Below are 18,763 nucleotides of genomic sequence, written 5' to 3' on the forward strand. Positions count from 1 at the left end.
TGTGGTACTACAAATAGGTGAGAAAATTAAAGTTTTAGTGCATACAATTTGGTGCGGCAATTAAAATAATAAATAAATAAATAAAAGAGGAAGATGTTTTATGGGCTTTTTGGAGACTAAAGAGATAAGCTCAAGTAGATTTTAAACTCTAGCCCACTATCCCACCAAGCCCACATCTTTGATGCATTAAAATATAAGATGAAGGAAAAGATAAATTAGGGTTTTCGTTGGAAGGGTTTTATCAAAGAAGCAAAGAGGTGTTTTTTCCTTGGAGTTTATGCAGTCAAACACTTGAAAATATTTTCATTTTCCAAAAATATTTTCACCTGAAAATATTTTACATTTTGCCAAATGCAACCTCAGATATTAGGTTTCACTGCCTTTTCCAACTTCTTGAACTCTTTCACTATTAATTTCACTGATTTCAAAAATAAAAAGTTTTCTTCATTCAATGTTAGGTTTTTCATGTTATAAAATCTGTTATTTTATATATTATAGTTTCACAAAAATATTGAAGGGCCAAAAGAAAAGTAGGAGAGAGAGAGAGAGAGAGAGAGAGAGAGAAAGAGAATCAGTGCTTCAACTACATTTAGCATTTCTCAAAGGTATGTTTAGGGAAGACATAGATTCTTTATATGTGTTTTTTGTGTTTATTTATATTTTTGGCAAGTGCTTAATCTTTATAAGTGATTGAGGTACTCAGATGTATGTAAAATTTAACTTAAGATATGAAATAGTATAATTTTATATTTCTCTATTAAATTGTTGTTATATTTTTAATCTTTTGACATGTATATTAGTTTTGCAAATTAAAAATTATAAGTGGGTTCCAGTTAGGTCAACTTATAAAATTTTTGATGGCTAAATGTTTTGATCTGATAATAAAAGAGTTCTCATCAGGAGCGGACGTCATAGGTTGAAACTCTTTCCAAAAAAAAATTATAAACCTTAAATCTATGTTTAGCCTTCAAAATTTCATGTGCTTTCTTTAAAAAAAAAAAAGGAAAAAGAAAAAAAAATACTCCTAAAAAAAATCAATAGGCATGTAGTGGCATTTTTAGGGTCAATTAATTATGGTTACTTATATATGGATATATAGTATTACAATTTTTTTCTTCATTATTTTAGTGACACATAATATATAATTGAAATTAATTTTTCAAACATTATAACACATATGAGTATTATAAAATAACCAATAACGAACACGCACATCACACAGGATATTCGCTAGTTTAAATAATGATGAAAGCATTTTAATCCATTCTATATTATTGATGTTTATTATATGGTGTAATTGTGCCACATGGCAGAATCTCATTGTTTCCCACATTAGATTTTTGCCTTCTTATTTAAAAAACATAAACCAAATAAACAATATATATATATATATATAGTGGTCCTTAAAAAAGTAATTCTAATACCGCATAAAATGTCACAATTTTGTCACAACTATCTTATGTGTTAGATTGTGACTAGCTGTTTGTTACTTTCATATGGACCCATCACTTTTTCTCCGCCACTCACAATCTACCACTTAGACAGTTGTGGCATAAATTGTGGCATTATGTGGTCTTAGAATTTTTGTTCTAAAAATATTGCACTTAGTATAGCCCCAAAGTCAAGTTGGACTTTGCTTTTACAAAAATTAGCAAAGGGCCCACGTGATGTGCTGATAATGCTTTTAAATTGCCATGTGAAAGATTATATAAAATTTTCAAAATATGTTAAAGAAATAACATTAAGTAATGACGAGAAAACTAAAAACATGAATAGGTTTTTATTGAATTAAAGTAATACGAAATTAAGGGGATAAATAATTTTTTTATTCTCAAGAGGATAAAGAAATAAAGTATGTCATAGAAATTAGTTGAAGTAATGAATTCATCATAAAAAGTGAAAATTTAAAATTGCACACACATGTCCATTACAATTTTTCACTTAAGGTAAAGAGCAGTTAAAGGATTAAAGAACAACATAGGAATATTGTAATTTAAACAATGATAAAAGCATTTTATCCCATTCCATATTATTTATGTTTATTATATGGTGTAATTGTGCTACATGGCAAAACCTCATGGTCTTCTACTTGGGCTTCATGCATTTTTATTTAAAAACCATAAACCAGATAAACTATTTATATATATAATTAGTGCATGCCTATAAATAATTAATATGTGCATTTAACCCATTGAGACATTCAATGAACTAATATTTTGACATAAATGTAATCTTTGTTGAGGTGGAAGCCTAAATGAAGAATATGCCACTTGGTAGAATCTCATGCACTCTTAGATGAGATATCTACTTATATATATATATATATATATTATTTTAAATTGATTATTAAAGTCTCTTGTCATTAAGTAAGAAATATGGCCTACAGTATGTACTTTTTACATATACAACTTTTTTTTTTCGAATCTCAAAAAAAAAAAAAAACTTTTTTTTTTCAATATAAATATGATAGGGATTGAAAATTTTGGAGTCTACTTTATAATAATTGTTCTTTAACATCCAACCAAGTTATTAATGGAACGTTTTTTGGTATCCCTCGAACTTGAATGCAAGACCTTATTTAAGGAGAAGAAACTTTACCAAGTCACACAAATTGAAACCCTCAAATATATGACTTTAAAACATGTAACTTGGGGATTGGAGTCATTCTTCTCTGAAACTAGCATGAACAAACTTCCATCAAGTAAAATACAGTTTTTACCCCAAATCCACCATATTCTAGTTGCCAATTACCATTATCCATTCCTCTCCCCCAAAAAAAAAAAAAAAAAATAATAATAATAATGCCATTATCCATGGCCAAAAATAAAAATAAAAAATTCTAAGAGACTACATTGCAAAAAAACATAGGGGAAAAAGAAAACAAGAAAATGTTTAGATTAGTTATGGAAAAACAAAAACGCAGTTAATGATCATTATTCACTGGTTGTCCACTTCCAAACACAAGGGAAGGTTAGAACTCTGAAGTCTGAACTCTGAAGATAACAAGCTGTAAGTAATAAATCAGGAATGGAAACCCTTTTGTTGTGCAACTACAATTTCCATCAAGTGCTCCCAATCCCAAATTCACTGGTTTTCAAAAAACCCATCTCACCAAGATCTTCTTTTGACCAGGTGCGCTTCTTCTCCTCAGGCAATCACAGCTCCACAACAAGAACCTTGAAGATGGCCCAAACTACACAAAACCCAGGTAATGAAATTCATCATTTCACTCGTACATACCTATATATCTATGTATATGTGCATAAATGTATGTCCCTGTTTTTGTATGTGTGACCAAGTTTATGTGCGAGAAACAAACCGTGAAATTGAGCAGGACCCGTTAGCAAATAATAGCAAATTCGTGGCTTTAGATAATAAAGGATATATTATATGTGATGTTCATTTTGTAACCGATAGTTTTTTTTTGGGTTTGTGTTTTGTTTTATGCAATAATTTATATGACAGTGAGGATTTAGCTTAAAGCATTATGGAAGAGAAATAAGATTAGTGAAACACCCAGAGAAGATTGTTATGTTATGTGTGATGGTCTTTGTACTTCATTTCATACACGCTTCCATGAATTGAATCTGATGTGAAACAATAGAAATGCTACTTTGTTTTATGGAGATACCTTCAACATTTTTGTGAATTTGATTTGTGATGTTTTGTTATTGAATCAAGATGTGCATTTGGTAGATTCGCCTTGCAGGGTTTGGTTTTTGTTGGCGAAGAAGTTTGGGATTAGTTGTAGTGTTCAAGTTGGTTTATGAGTTGGTCAGGTTTGCTAAAATTTGTTTTGTTTCTAAGTCTTGTTCTGGGGGTATTAGAGCAAAGCTTCACTATTGTTTGACTTGGGAAATTGTCCTCTTTAATATTTCAAAGAATTAAGATAAACTTTGAACACTCTTTTTACTTACTTTGCATGTTTGGAAAGGTCATTCTAAGATGATAAACCATTCTAGCATGTTGTTTTTCTCGATATATGTCTAAAAAGTTATTACTGATTTGTGAATTGCATCATTTCAGTGGTTCAGCAGAAAGTCATAATACCAAATAAACATGGAGAAAAACTTGTGGGCATATTACATGAAACTGGATCTTCAGAGGTTATAATCTTATGCCATGGTTTTCAATCTTCAAAGGTTGGTGTTTCTAATTCTAATAAGAAAAGTGGTTAGTTCCACCCCACCCCACCCCACCCCTCTAGCTGTTCCTCCCAGTTTTATTTAGTACTCTCATAGTTAATGTTTTCCAAAAATCAATTTTGCTTTAGGGTTTTTATATTATTTTTATATTATTATTATGATTATTATTTTTGGAAGTTTGATTGTTGGATGTAATTATGTAAATATGTGTATAATTATGAATATATAGGCAAACATTGTAACTTGGTTTCCTTTTGAGGAAGAGTTTTACAACTGATATTTTTCCACCTCCAGGAATATAATACTATGGTGAACCTTGCTGTTTCACTGGAAAATGAAGGAATCAGTGCCTTCCGTTTTGACTTTGCTGGAAATGGGTAAGCTGGCAGAATTACTGGTTGTAACTGTTTGGACTCTTAAAAGATTATTATAAAGATTTCTTTACTTGTGCTACTTCTATCTTCTAGTTGTTTGAAGATAGTCTTTACGTATATTTATGCAGTTCCACAACTACTATAGTAATAGAAGGCATATAACTTGTAATGGTGGATGCTTTAATAAGGTACCTAAATGCAAATTCTGCTTCTCTGGTTGCTGCTGTCCTTGGCTGATCTCATCATTCATGAAAGTTTTTAGCAGCAATCAATTTTTTCCTTAAAAAAAGTGAATTAATTTTCTCTATATAATCTAAGAATCTTCCTATTAAAAAAAAAAAAAAACTATATAATCTAAGAATCTTATGGAATTGCATCTCTGCTATCTGCCGTAACTTTATCAAATGAAAACCTAGTCCACAGACTCCTCACCAAATGTGTTGCTGAATGGAGTTGTGAGTCATCAAAAAAACGTAAACTTGAAATCCATCAGTCTTAATGTAATGATTTAGTTCGAAAGTTATACCACAATATTTTGATGTGTGTAGAATTGTATTTAATCCTTCACTTCTATTGCCAGGGTTATCTATTCTCTTTGATTCAAGTACAAGGAAAATCCTAACCACATGAGAAGTCATTCACTCATGGTTGAGCACATATGTGAAACACTTTATAGGCTTGTTGTATGGTAGCATACAACTTATTTATCTATTTTGATTTTGTTATTATAGATAGTCTGGTTTAGTTAATGACCATAGTGAAATTCCTGTTATTGTTCTTAATGAAGGAGACTATTATCTTCAATTTATACTACATTGGCCAGACATTTTAGCCTCTCTAGGACACACAATAAGATTGATTTGCCAACAACAACAAAAAAGAAAAAAGAAGAAGAAGAAGAAGTTAAAGTCAACATTGCAATTGTTGAAAGAATGACTGCATTTTTATTTTACTGACATATGCTTGTTCCTCCATTTGTATCATGTTCTTCTTCTGTGGTTTAAAGTTGTGATATGTGTTCTAGTTTTGAGTGTCAACTGTCAATCTTGGTAGTTCTTACCCAACACATTTCCTTTCATGTGATTTTAGTGCTCCATTTTGCTGTTTCAGGGAAAGTGAAGGTGTATTTCAGTTTGCTAACTATTGGAGAGAGGTTGATGACTTGCATGCTGTAATCCAACACTTCTCTGGAGCAAACCGTGTAATAAGTGCAATTATTGGGCATAGTAAAGGTAAATTGTTAGCATACTCAACATATGAATATCACTGATAAGAAAGGAAAAATTTTATACATGGTTTTTCTCCTCTTTGATGACTAATTAGAGCTGGAAAAAAGTCTTATGCCCTCTTGCCCCATTGGGCCCCAACCGAAATTCTGTATCCTCTTATTTTACTCTTATCATCATCATCATCTTCATTTTTGGGCCTTCTTTGCATTTATACAAGTCTTTTGAAACTCAAAGCAAGAGCTCTCTCTCTCTCTCTCTCTCTCTCTCTGTGTATATATATATATATATATATTATTTTTTAATTCTAGAAATAATGTTGTTTTGATGGGACCCAGTCCAGAATAAATGTTTCTAATGTTGTTTTGATGGGACCTAGTCCAGAATAAATGTTTCTTCTAAATGGAGGAGAGGATATCCGGTTTCCAGAATAGTGGTGCTAGTAGGAATGGTGGAAGCTGCAGGCTGGCAGTCATGGGAGGGAATGAGTGTGGATGTCATGATAGCTGTCCATGTCCTGGTGCTGTTCATATAAACATAGATGCACACTGATATTTGTGCATTAGCTTCTGCTTATGGAATATTTCCTTAGTAGGAAATGCAAATAATTTCTATCTGCTTGATCTTCCCAAATGCACATATAACTTTGGTGTACTATTTAAAATATATTCCAAGGTTCTTGCTTCAAAATGAGATATTTAGAATTTGTAATCTTTAGATTCAACTTCTATGTGAAATTGCATCCACAATCGTTAAATGACACAAATCTCATTTCATCATGTATGTTGCCTTGCATTTGCCTTAAAAGTTGATTTTTCATTTTTGTCAGTATTTTTACCTAGTTTTCTTGAAGTTCAATAATAAAATAATGACTTTTTATGTGTAAATTCATCAATTGTAAGTGCTGAAAATGTAAATGCAGGAGGCAATGTGGTGCTACTCTACCCTGCTAAGTATCATGATATTCGCACAGTTGTCAATCTTTCTGGCCGTTATGACCTGAATAAAGGCATTGAAGAACGCATGGGGAAAGACTTTATGCAAAGAATCAAAGAGGATGGATTCATTGACGTTAAGACTAAAACAGGTAATCTATTAATTTCTATCCAACAAGGTCATGTATACTTGATGATATGAAATCTTTCAGTTTACAAAGTACTTGTTTTCACATGCTTTTCTTCCTCAATGTTTTGCATATGCTCTAGCTTAATTCGCTCTTCACAGAATTTTGGATCAAGCATAACTCCATCATCAATGATGGCAGATCTATCTGCTTATTTTCTGTCAAGTGAATTTTGAAAAAGAAAAATTAACTATTAGTCCCTTTGTCCCAAATTGTTGGTCCTCTATTCCATTTTGGGATGTCACCAAATATAGTCCTCTTTGAAAAGTCAATATGTAAATTTCTTAATTTACCCTTTACTTTATTTAAAAATTCAGGTAAAATACTATTTTGGTCCCTAAATTTTATCAAAAGTTTGTTTTTCATCCTTAAACTTTAAGAAGTTCTTTTTTTTGTCCCTAAACTATTGAAAAGTTCATCTTTCTTCCTTAAACTATTGAAAATGTTTTATTCATGCCCTTAAACTTCACCAAAAGTTTGTTTTTCATCCCTAAGCTATTAAAAAAGTTCTTTTTTCAGCTCTATTTTTGTCTCTAAACTATTGAAAAAACTCTTTACAAAGTTTAGGGATGAAAAAAGAATTTTTTAAAGTTCAAGGACCAAAAACAAACATTTTGTAAAGGTTAGGGACCAAAATAATATTTTACCCTAAAAATTTAATACCATTCTTTTATTAAAGTTTAAATTAATGAGGGTAGTTGTGTAAACTTATACATTTTGACTAAAAGACAATACATTAAATGATGTTCCTTTAAAAAGTTAGATTTCCTAAACATGACCAACAATTTGGGTCGGATCGGAGGGAGTACTATTTGAATGAATTATAAAGACAATGTGACTTATATTTTGATACTTTGTAGGAAGTGTTGATTTCCGTGTGACTGAGGAAAGTTTACTGGAACGCCTAAGTACAAATATGCATGAAGCATGCCTTAAGATAGACAAAGAGTGCCGGTGAGTTAATTTTTCTTGCATTTTGCCTTTATGTGTTCTTTCATCTCTTGCTTGACCAAGTTTATCATATTTTATGAAACATTACATAATGTTCTTAGTTAATATGAAAACATAATTACATAGCATATTTTTTCTTGATGGTTCACAATCTCTAACATTCTGCTAGCAATTGTTTTCTTTCTAGATGAATGAAACAAAGCTTGATATCCCACAAAGATTAAACCATGTTTTTTGGCTTTTTGTAAGCCTGGTAGGCTCACTGCTTAACTTGGGCTCAGTTAGGAAAAAAGAGAAGGAAGGGGAAAAAAAGGGGGTTAGGGGGGGGGGGGGGGGATGGTATTATTTAAACAAGTCACATAACTCATTAAATAGGCCATGTGACTAAAAGTACATGTGGATAATTGTTTTAATCTCCACTTGGGTTTGGAGGTAAACTTTGTCCAATCCTATATTACTTTCTCTGTGTAAGGTCATATTTACTGTTGTGCCACTTTCATGATTTTCAGAATTTGGTACCTTGTTAACTATGCCATATTTGAAATCTGGAATGACCCATGCATAATTAGTTCTGGAAAACTTGTCAGGTTGATCGGGTTCGGGTTTTGATCTATCCGGCTTTGGGTTAGAAACGAGTTACCTAACCTATGACCCTCACCCCATCTCTTACAGGTCACATCGACCTGGAATGAGCCGCAATTTTTTTTTCCACACGAAAATATATATATATATATATATAAAAAGAAACTTAATCATATTGTTTTCATCTTCCTCATCTTCCTTTCAATACAAATAAGAGAACAAATAAACAAACATTAAATAATATATAAATCTTAAATTTACATTGTTCGAGTTAAATAATACATAAATACTTGGTTATACAATCCAAAACTGTTCACTAATCTTAACATCACCATGAAAGGGCATAAAAACAAAAACTAGATGTGGACCATATCATGTTTTTAACCTTGTCCAGTCCACCTTTTGCATATAAAAGTGAAGAAATAATTAAGATATAAAAGAAAGACAAAAATTGAGGAGTGAAAAGTAAACATAAATGGGTCAATGACTCCAATGGTTAGAATAGAAAATTTTGTAGAGGAAGAATTTCACTTCATCACTCTACGGGTGATATGGGTCATGTAATAGTGAAAACTGAAATTTTGACTAGACCTGACTTGGAATTGCAGTGTTTTGGGTCGACCCATTTTTTGGTGGGTCCAAAAAGTCCAACCCATATGAAACAAATTGACCAACAGAGGCCATGGAGAAATATTTTTTATTGTTTTATACAACTCATGCAACTGGATTGAACCCTCACTCTCCACGCCTTACTTATGGTGGAGGGAAAGCCATAACATCCCAATAAAAAACCTGCAGACTTGTAGTAGGTTGCTTTTGCTATTAGGGACATTTTATAATTTTTTTGCCTAATACTTAATGTTTTACCATTAACAATTCATGTATCTCTCTCTCTCTCTCTCTCTCTCTCTCTCTCTCTTTTGGGTTGGGGTGGTGGGGTGAATTGGTTGTTCTTGTTGTAAAACTAAAATGGGCTATTTTCTTACAGCTGACTATGGTGCTGATAACTATCTGTATAACTGGCAATTTTCACCAATCGCATTATGCATATCATTTCATATTGTTATTGAAATATAATTTTTTTTTTTTTACTGTAAATAATCACCATTACTGTATATACAGGGTTTTGACAGTCCATGGATCTGCTGATGGGGTCATCCCTGTTCAAGATGCATTAGAGTTTGCCAAGATAATACCGAACCACAAATTACATGTTGTAGAAGGAGCTGATCATGGATACACATCACATCAAGCTGAATTAGTCTCAGTTGTTTTGAATTTTATCAAAGAAGCTCTGCAGCAGGACAAGGTTACCTCTAGCTAAGCACTTCTGTGTCCACCTGCAGTATAAAGACAAATAGCAGCATATTTAACAGATTGAGTTTTCTAACCTTTCTAGGTCATCCCTGTTCAAGATGCATTAGAGTTTGCCAAGATAATACCGAACCACAAATTACATGTTGTAGAAGGAGCTGATCATGGATACACATCACATCAAGCTGAATTAGTCTCAGTTGTTTTGAATTTTATCAAAGAAGCTCTGCAGCAGGACAAGGTTACCTCTAGCTAAGCACTTCTGTGTCCACCTGCAGTATAAAGACAAATAGCAGCATATTTAACAGATTGAGTTTTCTAACCTTTCTGTTGAATGATCACAACCTGCCTATGTAATGAGATGATAAAAGCTGCACGTGCTTATTACTTTAACTCATTTCGTGAAGTGAGGATCATGACAAATTGTTTGCTAGTTGTTTTTTCTGCTGACAAGGTTCAGTTGCATGATTGTTCATAATGTGAACCATTTTTTACCTCTTTATTAGAATGAGGATTATGGTATTGTCCAATTTAACCAGTGTTCATTGTCCCACTCAGGTTCCAACAATTTGTTGTGGTCACCCTTGACATTTGGTCATAGCATCAAATCATATCTAAAGCATCTGAGATTTTTTAACCCCTGTTTATAGAAATTTTGACTCTTGTAAGGCTGAGATCGCCTCTCAGAAGAAAGACGTTGAATGTAGGAATGATCTTATTGCCATGTTTTTCCTTTTAAAAATCACAGCCGCCTTGAAAAACTTACTGAATATCTTCAAGAACTTGTCAAAGCAAACTTATTCCAGTAGAAATTGATGGGCAGAATAGAAATAGAATATAGATTGTAGCTACAATATAATATCATATCTTATGAAGAAAAAAATATATATAATATTTTCAAAACTGAAATTTTGACTTTTTTTTTTTTTCACTTATTTTATTCTCATTTTTCTGCCATTATTCTAATATATATCTTTGTAGTGACAATCTTTGACAACCAAATTGAGATTTTAGAGGTGACGATTGAAAAAAAGAAAAGAAAAAAAGAACATTATTAAAGTGCTAGATAATGTTATTTATTTTATAAACACTTATTTTCATAATTGAATCCAAACAATTCAGATTTAATGACCAATCTTAATAGATTTTAAAAGAGGTTTAGACAAAAGCTTCAAAACTTTCAGACTGACCTTAAACTCTTTAACAGTCCTCTTAAAACTATACTCGTGCAGCACATAGACAGTATTGGATGCATCTGTCTATTATATCACAATTATATGATGTTTTATCTTGTCTTTTATCCTCTCTTTTTTTTTTTTTCTTTTTTTTTCTTTGAAGTGGGGTGGGGGGAATAATTAAAAAATTAAATCAGGAAAAAGAAGAAAAGAATGAAATGTTAGTATTCTGAAATATTATTTAACAGAAGCTGAACATCATAATAATTCATTAATGAAATTTTTGCTGAATGAATTTATTTACAGTGATATATTACATGAATGCTGCTAACAGTTGCAAATATTTAAAAAATACTGGTCATAACATTATAATTATCTTACTCCTAGCAGTTACAGCAGCAGAGGACTTGTACGTATACAACATGATGTTCATGCGCAACAGCATAAACACTAACTGTTAACTCAATGATCATAGCTGACGCATTATGTAAGAAAAGCCTCCGTAACAAGCATTTGAAATGCATATATTCTGCTATCATCTCATAGTTAGCTTGGCCTTCGGAATGAATGAATTCCTTTCAAGCATCTGCAATGCTTAATCTTCCAAGTAACAATCAATGGATTATTACACTGATCTAAGCTCCATATTTTGATCATGGCTATCTTCACTCCCAATGTCATATGTTTCAAGATATGCCTCCTCGCCTTTATCCTGGATCCAAGAGGAAAAAAAATAAAAAATAAAAAATATAATAACTCATGCAGCAGGAGGAATTTAATCTGAAGAGGCTGGAAGAATAGTATACCATGCCAAGTAATATTTGCTTACAGATCACAGCATAGACAATATTGCACCAAAAAACCAACACAAAACAAGATACAGTAATCAGGAAAGATAACTTAAAGATCAGTGTTGGTAAAAGCGTGTGGCGCACTTAAGCGCAAAGGCCTCTTGGAGCCTAGGCGCAAAGCATAAAGTGCAAGCATGCGCTCAATTGAAGTGAAGCACCCATTTTATAAAAATAATTAATAATGAGAAATACAACAATCAAATTATCATATAAATTGAAAAAAAAAATTCTCATAATTCATTTAACATTTATATAAGCCCTACTTTTGCAATTTAAACACAAAAATTGCTAGTCAAGTCATTTTATTTTTTTGGACCAGCTAGATATGAGTAGTTCCATATAATATCCTTCCTTGAATCTTCAATATCCATAATACCCTATGACTAATTTCTAATATTAGATAATAATTTAATCACTTAATAACTATAAGTCTATAATAATTAGTCTGCTATGTTCAACATCAACCACAAAAGTAGCTAAGAATATCAGGATATAGCAATATGGTAATTGATACCAGGCAAATATTCAAAAGGGAAAAAATAGAATAATAATAAGAAGAAGCTAGGTGGGTTACTGTTTTAAGGAGAAAAAATAAAATAAAAATAAAAATAGAGAAGATCTGGGGGTTGTGGGTTTCAGGACAAGTTACACTCACATATATATATATATATATTTTATAAGTAAGTTACACTAAAAATATGTCAAATCAATGGTTTATATCAATAATGCCAAGATCCTATAGTTTTGATTCAGTTTTGGTTTATTTTTTTGAAAAAGACAAGAAAGTGCCAAAAAGGGTGCTTTGAGCGTCTTGAAAAAGTGCATCTAAAGTGCAAGTCTAACTTTTGAGGCAAAAAGCACTGGAGCCTTGGGGTTTGCACTTTGAGTTTAAGCACACTTTTACCTACACTGTTGTAGATATGAGAAACAATTAAAAAACTGAGTGCATAAGTGACTAGAATAGGTTAACCATGACAAAGGACACACATACTCTTCTTCTTCTTCTTCTTCTTCTTTTATTTTATTTTTTAATAAAAATTTTGAAAAGGACAAAGGGCACATATTCTATACATAGCAAGTTCTTTGTGTCAATGAAGAAAACTGCCAGTGATAATATTGGTTTGGAAGAGTCAAATCCAAAGCGACAATTTGACATGAGGCACATTGTATTAATTATATACAGAGGACTAAATGGCCAATTACCTCTTCTATGTCATCATCAGAAACATTATGATCATCCAATCTTGAGTACAATGTTTTTGAGTCATCAATCTCCTTCCCATTTCTCAAATCTTCCTGAAATCAAAAGCAGAAACAGATAATTTACTAACAGGAAAAACAAGATTGGTTTAGGCAAATGTTGTCTGAATATCACTATATCTGTCTTTGTAAGCAATGGCTATAATACCAATTCAGATTTCACCAATTCCATTCTCTCTTGTAAGTCTGAGATATGATGCTTAAGTGCCTGCAAAACAGGAAATTAGTTCAATGGAAGCATATAAATCAGTCAATTTTGTGAACACATAGGACCAAGAAATTATTATAATGTCACCTCACGCCTCTGAAGTTCAATTGACCGAGCCAATGCCTGCCTTCTTGTCAATAAATTCTTGGGTCTTAGTGCTTGAGGCTGTCGATAATTCTTCCCACGATATACGATAATTGCATATCCTTTGTTAGTTTTATCTAAAGATACTAGCACTCCGCCACTCTCTGCTTCCAAAGAAATTGCAATATGCTTGACTTGTTCAAGTCTTTTTCCTCTCACAATTATCTTTACCAACTCGCGATACTTCCAGTGTAAGTGCATGTTTTCTATGACACCAGCATAAACCCCTCGCCTGCCTGAAACAGAAACACAGAATAATTTTTTACTCTGGTTCTAAACTCTGGTTCTAAAAAGCATCAAGTACAGAATTAAAGTGGCTACTCTTACCTAGATGTAGGTAGGGTTTCATACTCAAACCCATCTTACGAAATAAAAGTCTCTCCTCATCAGTTATAGTTTCTAAATCAGTTGGGATATCTGCTGGTTCCAGATACTCCTGCACTTTTGCTAAAGCATTCTCAGCCCTTTTGAGCCTTCCTTTTGCCTAGGACCATTTGAAGTTAGATATAAATCAGAGCTTGGATATGATTTTGCATTTATGTGTCCAGATACCAGAGCAGAAGGTTTTTGTGTCCTAAAATTTTGTATAAGAAATTTGATTTTGTCTCTTAGTAACTTACAATAGATAGTTTGTTCTGAAGGTATTTGACTAACAAAGCATGTCTAGTCAAAGCTGAATCTTTAATCATTTTCTGAACATCTTCACTACTTGGTTGGTTTCCCCAGCGAGATGTTGCTGCAATGGTTTCAGCAAGGGTTCCAGCAACCAATGGAACTTTAGAAGCTTTGGCCTTTGCAACAATTGAGGCTGAGGCCATTTCTCGTGCTTGCTCTTCCACATTTTGTTGGAGATCTGTCAGTTTCTTCCTCTCTTTTAATACCTTTGTAACAACTGGAGGCAAGTAGTCATTGCCCCTGTAAAAGACAATATAATCCTTGTTTCTAGAAACTAGTGTGCCCCCTGTCAATTTCTGCATGCATAAAAATGCAACTGTCAAGAAGGAATTGCTATCCACAATTGAGTATCCACAATCTGATATGCTACTGGGCCGAAGGGATTAGACCAGCTTCTAGAACAAGGAAGACAGGCCAAAAATCTCCAAAAACTTGGAAGAAACAAGAAACAGAATAGTATCCTGTCCTTAAAGATAATACAAAAGAAGACATGGCTGGTCCAGATATAAAAAACACATTCATGAATGTTAAGAGCCTAATTTATTTTAATTAGTATTGGATAAAAATGATAGAGATATGTTTTATTGATTCAATTAAATTACTTTGAATTAGGATTAGTTAGATTAGTTTAGATTAGGATGAATGATGAGTCTTATTGATTGATTATAGGAAGTTAGTTTTAACTTTTACTTACACAATTATTTTATTGTTTGCTTCAAGCGAACCAAGGCTTCCTAATTTGATAAAATGGACCACTTCGAGAGAGTCCAAACCTTCAAGTTTGATAAAACCATGACTACTCTTTATTCATAAAGGGTCTTGAAGAGTGGATAAGTAAGGTCACAAAACAATGAAAATTTTTCAATCTCTGTACTATATGCCATTCACCTAGGAAAACTAAATGCTTGTCATTGCGAAATATATAAGAGGCTTAAATCCAAAATGATGATATGTAAGAAACCAAAGAGAAGTACTTCATGACAGAAGAAGAAAGAACCTAAAGGGCAAGAGTGCTTTCTAGAGGGGAGGAATGTTATGAGCCTAATTTATTTTAATTATTATTGGATAAATAATGATAGAGATATGGTTTATTGATTCAAATAATTAGTTTGGATTAGGATTAGATCCAATAGTTTGGATTAGGATGAATTATGATGAGTCTTATAGATAGATTATTGGAAGTCAGTATTTGTCTTTTATCTAATTGGAATATGTCCTGTATAAACTCAGATGTTGAAAATGATTAGAGAATAGTCATGATTTTCTAATTTAAAAATTGTTAACTAGTCTAACTTGGAGGTCTGGACTCCCTCGAAGTAGTCCATGTTATCAAATTGGGAGGCCCTGGTTCCCTTGAAGCAATCACCAAACAATGTACATAACAGTGTATAATATGCTTGGAATTGAGAAGCCACCAACCAAAAAAATAGTGTACGTAACAATGTATATGGTTGGAATAAGAAATTATATGGCATGTTAATTTCCCAGTACTGGATGTGTACTTCCCACTGACTGCAATACCTGAATTGTGCAGTTAAATTCTATCTTCACCAAATTGTATGAAAAAGGAGGAGAGTTTGCCTCTTAAGCTTTATATCAATGTGCAAAGTAATTGTGACGTGCAGAAAATCAAGCAATGGAACAGTAAATAAAGCCACAGAATCTCTACTTATTGAGCTAGTATTGAACTTGGAAACTGTCTGTTGCATGCTTAATACATAACATTTCCCAGACCATTCAAGCTAGTTAGATAATGAACTAAAGGAATCTTCTGAAAGGGCATTAAAGTTCTCATCATCAGCTTAATACAATGAGGACGCCTTAGATTTACATTTTGTAGTAAACTGTGAGGAAAATATATCCAGATAATTGATTTCACATTGAAGTGGGAAAATTAACTTAAAACAATGTAAATCTGCTTCATGATGCTTGATGCTAACTACTCTAATATTTCTTTTAGCTAGATGGTGAAGCCCAAGAGATATTTTAAAATGCTGAAAATTTAAGAGGGAGCAATGTTTCTGAGTCTCACCTTGAGTTCTTCTGCCATCCTCTCATTACGTGTATTCAGTACACCACGTTTGATGGCTACCTTTGCAATAGCACTTCTTTCCCATAGCTTTACCATTGCCCTTGCCAGACCTTGCAATTCTCTGCTCCTTCCTATGAAAATTAAGTAAATTCAAAGTAATAAAGAAACCAGATTTGTGAATATGAATACAATAATGAAAATTAATTATGACATACCTAAAGCAAAATGTGGGGGCATTGTTCTGGCAAGCCTACGGATAATTGTCATCTCCTTGTTTCTTAGACAATGTCTTGCGCCAAATGGAAGAAGTCTGAATGGTGGTTTATATCCAGGGACCACTACAGGAAGCAAGTCTGCATCAACAGGAAATGGCTCACGACCTGTCCAATCAGTAAACCGTGGACCCAACTCATCAAGTAAATGGTTGAGATCACTCAATTCCATCAGTTCTTCTTTAGATAGATCCTTCAAATACTTTGCAGAATCAGGGATAAAAGGTTCTGTAGATTTAATTGTGTCCACTACTATATTATGTGTAGTATCACTCAAAGCTCCTTTTGAATCTTCCAACATATTCATATTAGTTTGACTTTGTTTGGCATATGATTCGACACAAGGAAGTTTGTAGGTTATTCCCCTGTACAACACAACTGAACTGCCTGACCTCCATATAACCAAACCTCCTGTTTTTCTCTGATAGAGGCACAAAGATAATTAAAATAAGATGCTAGCAGACTCACTATCACAAACGCTTGATACTAAAATACAACAAGACAGGATATGCATAACTAAAAAACAAATAAATTTATGAAAAATCCCATTTAACTAAAGATATGTGAGTTTATCAAAATATGTAGGACTGTGCAATTCAGTTAAGCATATGTTGCCAAAGTCATTACTCTTTACAAGCTCCAAAATCATTGAAATTGTTGCATTTGTAATATCCAAAAGCAAAGAAATAGAAAAGATACAATGAACCTAACAATGTGCAAACACTGACCTCTAAAATGTCATGGGTTCTTTTCATGTTAATTGCAAGAGGCCCTTCGAATTTCAACTTCACCACTTCATCAGACCTCCATTTCTCATGTATAGAATCCACCAAAGCCTGTGTAATGCCGGCAACTCCAACCTTTGTCCTCTCCAGCATTCTCAAAGCTACATTCCTTAGTCTCCGCAGCTCGTGTTCTGGAAGCTTTCTCTCTGCCAACTCTGTGTTGCTCCTCTTATCACCTTCCCCAGACTCCATAACCTTCCCTCTCTTCCATGGTAACCCCATTGAGCCACTACTACCCTCAACAAACCCCACATTTTTTCCAAAATGTTCATCCCTGGGATTTTCATTCAAAGGAACACCATTTATGCCACTATAAATCTTTGTCTCCTCGTCTTTCAAAACCCCAATTGGAATTTCATCAAGTACATCACCTTCTCTCTTCCCTGGTAACCCAATTGAGCCTCTCCTACCGTCAACAGAACCTACATTTGTTTCAAAATGTTCACCTTTCCCAGATGGCCTTTTGTTTAAAAAAACGCCATTTATGCCACTAGAAATCTTAGTCTCCTCGTTTTCTAAACCCCCACTTGGAATTTCATCAAATGCCTCACCTTCTCTCTCAAACATGACATTGAAGTCAACTTCTTGTTCATGAATTTCCATTCTTTCCACTCTTTCAACAAAAGCACTTTCAGTACCGTTTTTATAATGCCCACCAACCTCATCAAAATCTTCTCTTAGTTCACAACTCTTTTGGGTACTAGTTTCAGGTTCAGAATGAACCCGTAAATTCCTGGTATTACTTTTGCTTCCATGAACCCAAGGAGGCAGAACACCCCGGTTCGGAAACACAGAGCTCACTGGGTCACTCACCGATTCTTTAGCTTCAATTCCTGAGTCAGATACACAAAGCCCAGAAGATTTCTGTCTCTCCTTATCTTCATGTTCTTCTTCTGGTTCCTCCCATGGAAATTTCTCTCTTTTGGAACTGGGTTTGAGCGACCATTTATCTTTAATTTGCTCAAAGAAGCTCGGCTTGGGTTTCCTCTTCTTCTTTGTGGTCTCAAAAGCAACTTTGATTCTTTGAGGTTGTTGACGCTTGTCAACCTGGGATGTCTGATTGGAACAAGAAATTCTGAGCCTGAGACTTCTGGGAATAGTCGAAGAATGAGTTTGGGGTTGGAGAAGAAGCAAGTATAGAGAAGGGAATGAAGGGTAAGTGCAAGGATAAGGGGAAGTGATAGAATTCAATGAAAATGGTTGCAGTGCCATGGTGAAAAGTGATTCCTGAAAAGCATTTCTATTTCTAAGTTCTAACAAGATTAGGATTTGGATTTGGATTGAATAGTGAAACTCCTAAACGACTTGTAGCGCGGCCTATTTCTTAGCTGTTTGGAGTTTGGACTCATGGAGATAGCTGCCTGCGTTTGGATTTCGCACTTGTTGACTTTCAGGGACAAAATTGACTGTGCATAAACCGTGTGTGTACTGTTTATATACTGTTCATGCACTATTTACATATTAAAAAATATTAAACATAGGTCCCACGATACTATTTACATATTTAAAAATTATTTTGCTATAGTGTTTTCAGCAACAATCAGTTTTCAGCAACTTTCAATAACAATAGGTTGTATCTAAACGGACCAGAGTATGAATTTTTAAACTTGGAGCGAACTGATTGGTCGGATGGTCCTTTTTGACCC

The 18,763-nt window shown here is 33.3% G+C and overlaps 2 protein-coding genes across 4 annotated transcripts; one reads left to right on the forward strand and one right to left on the reverse strand.

Annotated features, from left to right (window-relative positions):
* The first annotated feature begins 2,840 nt into the window (after nt 1-2,840).
* Nucleotides 2,841-9,793, forward strand: LOC112023223 (uncharacterized). 3 transcript variants are annotated; one of them, XM_024055841.2, is made up of 8 exons: nt 2,841-3,009; nt 3,152-3,208; nt 4,027-4,142; nt 4,440-4,522; nt 5,630-5,751; nt 6,668-6,832; nt 7,729-7,822; nt 9,524-9,793. In XM_024055841.2, the coding sequence occupies exons 2-8, from the start codon at nt 3,184-3,186 to the stop codon at nt 9,723-9,725; spliced, it is 807 nt and encodes a 268-aa protein (XP_023911609.1). In that variant the 5' UTR covers nt 2,841-3,009; nt 3,152-3,183; the 3' UTR covers nt 9,726-9,793. The 3 variants fall into 3 exon arrangements, with proteins under 3 accessions (XP_023911609.1, XP_023911608.1, XP_023911607.1); XM_024055840.2 differs by having other exon boundaries at nt 2,843-3,009; nt 3,133-3,208; XM_024055839.2 differs by lacking the exon at nt 2,841-3,009 and having other exon boundaries at nt 3,016-3,208.
* Nucleotides 9,794-11,106: 1,313 nt separating this feature from the next.
* On the reverse strand, nt 11,107-18,437 carry LOC112023228 (CRM-domain containing factor CFM3, chloroplastic/mitochondrial). The gene is made up of 9 exons (XM_024055845.2): nt 17,061-18,437; nt 16,276-16,753; nt 16,061-16,191; nt 13,974-14,324; nt 13,681-13,837; nt 13,297-13,589; nt 13,150-13,209; nt 12,945-13,037; nt 11,107-11,602 (listed from the first exon to the last, which is right to left on the reverse strand). The coding sequence occupies exons 1-9, from the start codon at nt 18,327-18,329 to the stop codon at nt 11,516-11,518; spliced, it is 2,919 nt and encodes a 972-aa protein (XP_023911613.2). The 5' UTR covers nt 18,330-18,437; the 3' UTR covers nt 11,107-11,515.
* Between the last annotated feature and the right edge of the window lie 326 nt (nt 18,438-18,763).

This window comes from Quercus suber, unplaced genomic scaffold (assembly GCF_002906115.3).
Source record: "Quercus suber isolate HL8 unplaced genomic scaffold, Cork oak 2.0 scaffold_199, whole genome shotgun sequence".
Taxonomy (NCBI): Eukaryota; Viridiplantae; Streptophyta; class Magnoliopsida; order Fagales; family Fagaceae; genus Quercus; species Quercus suber.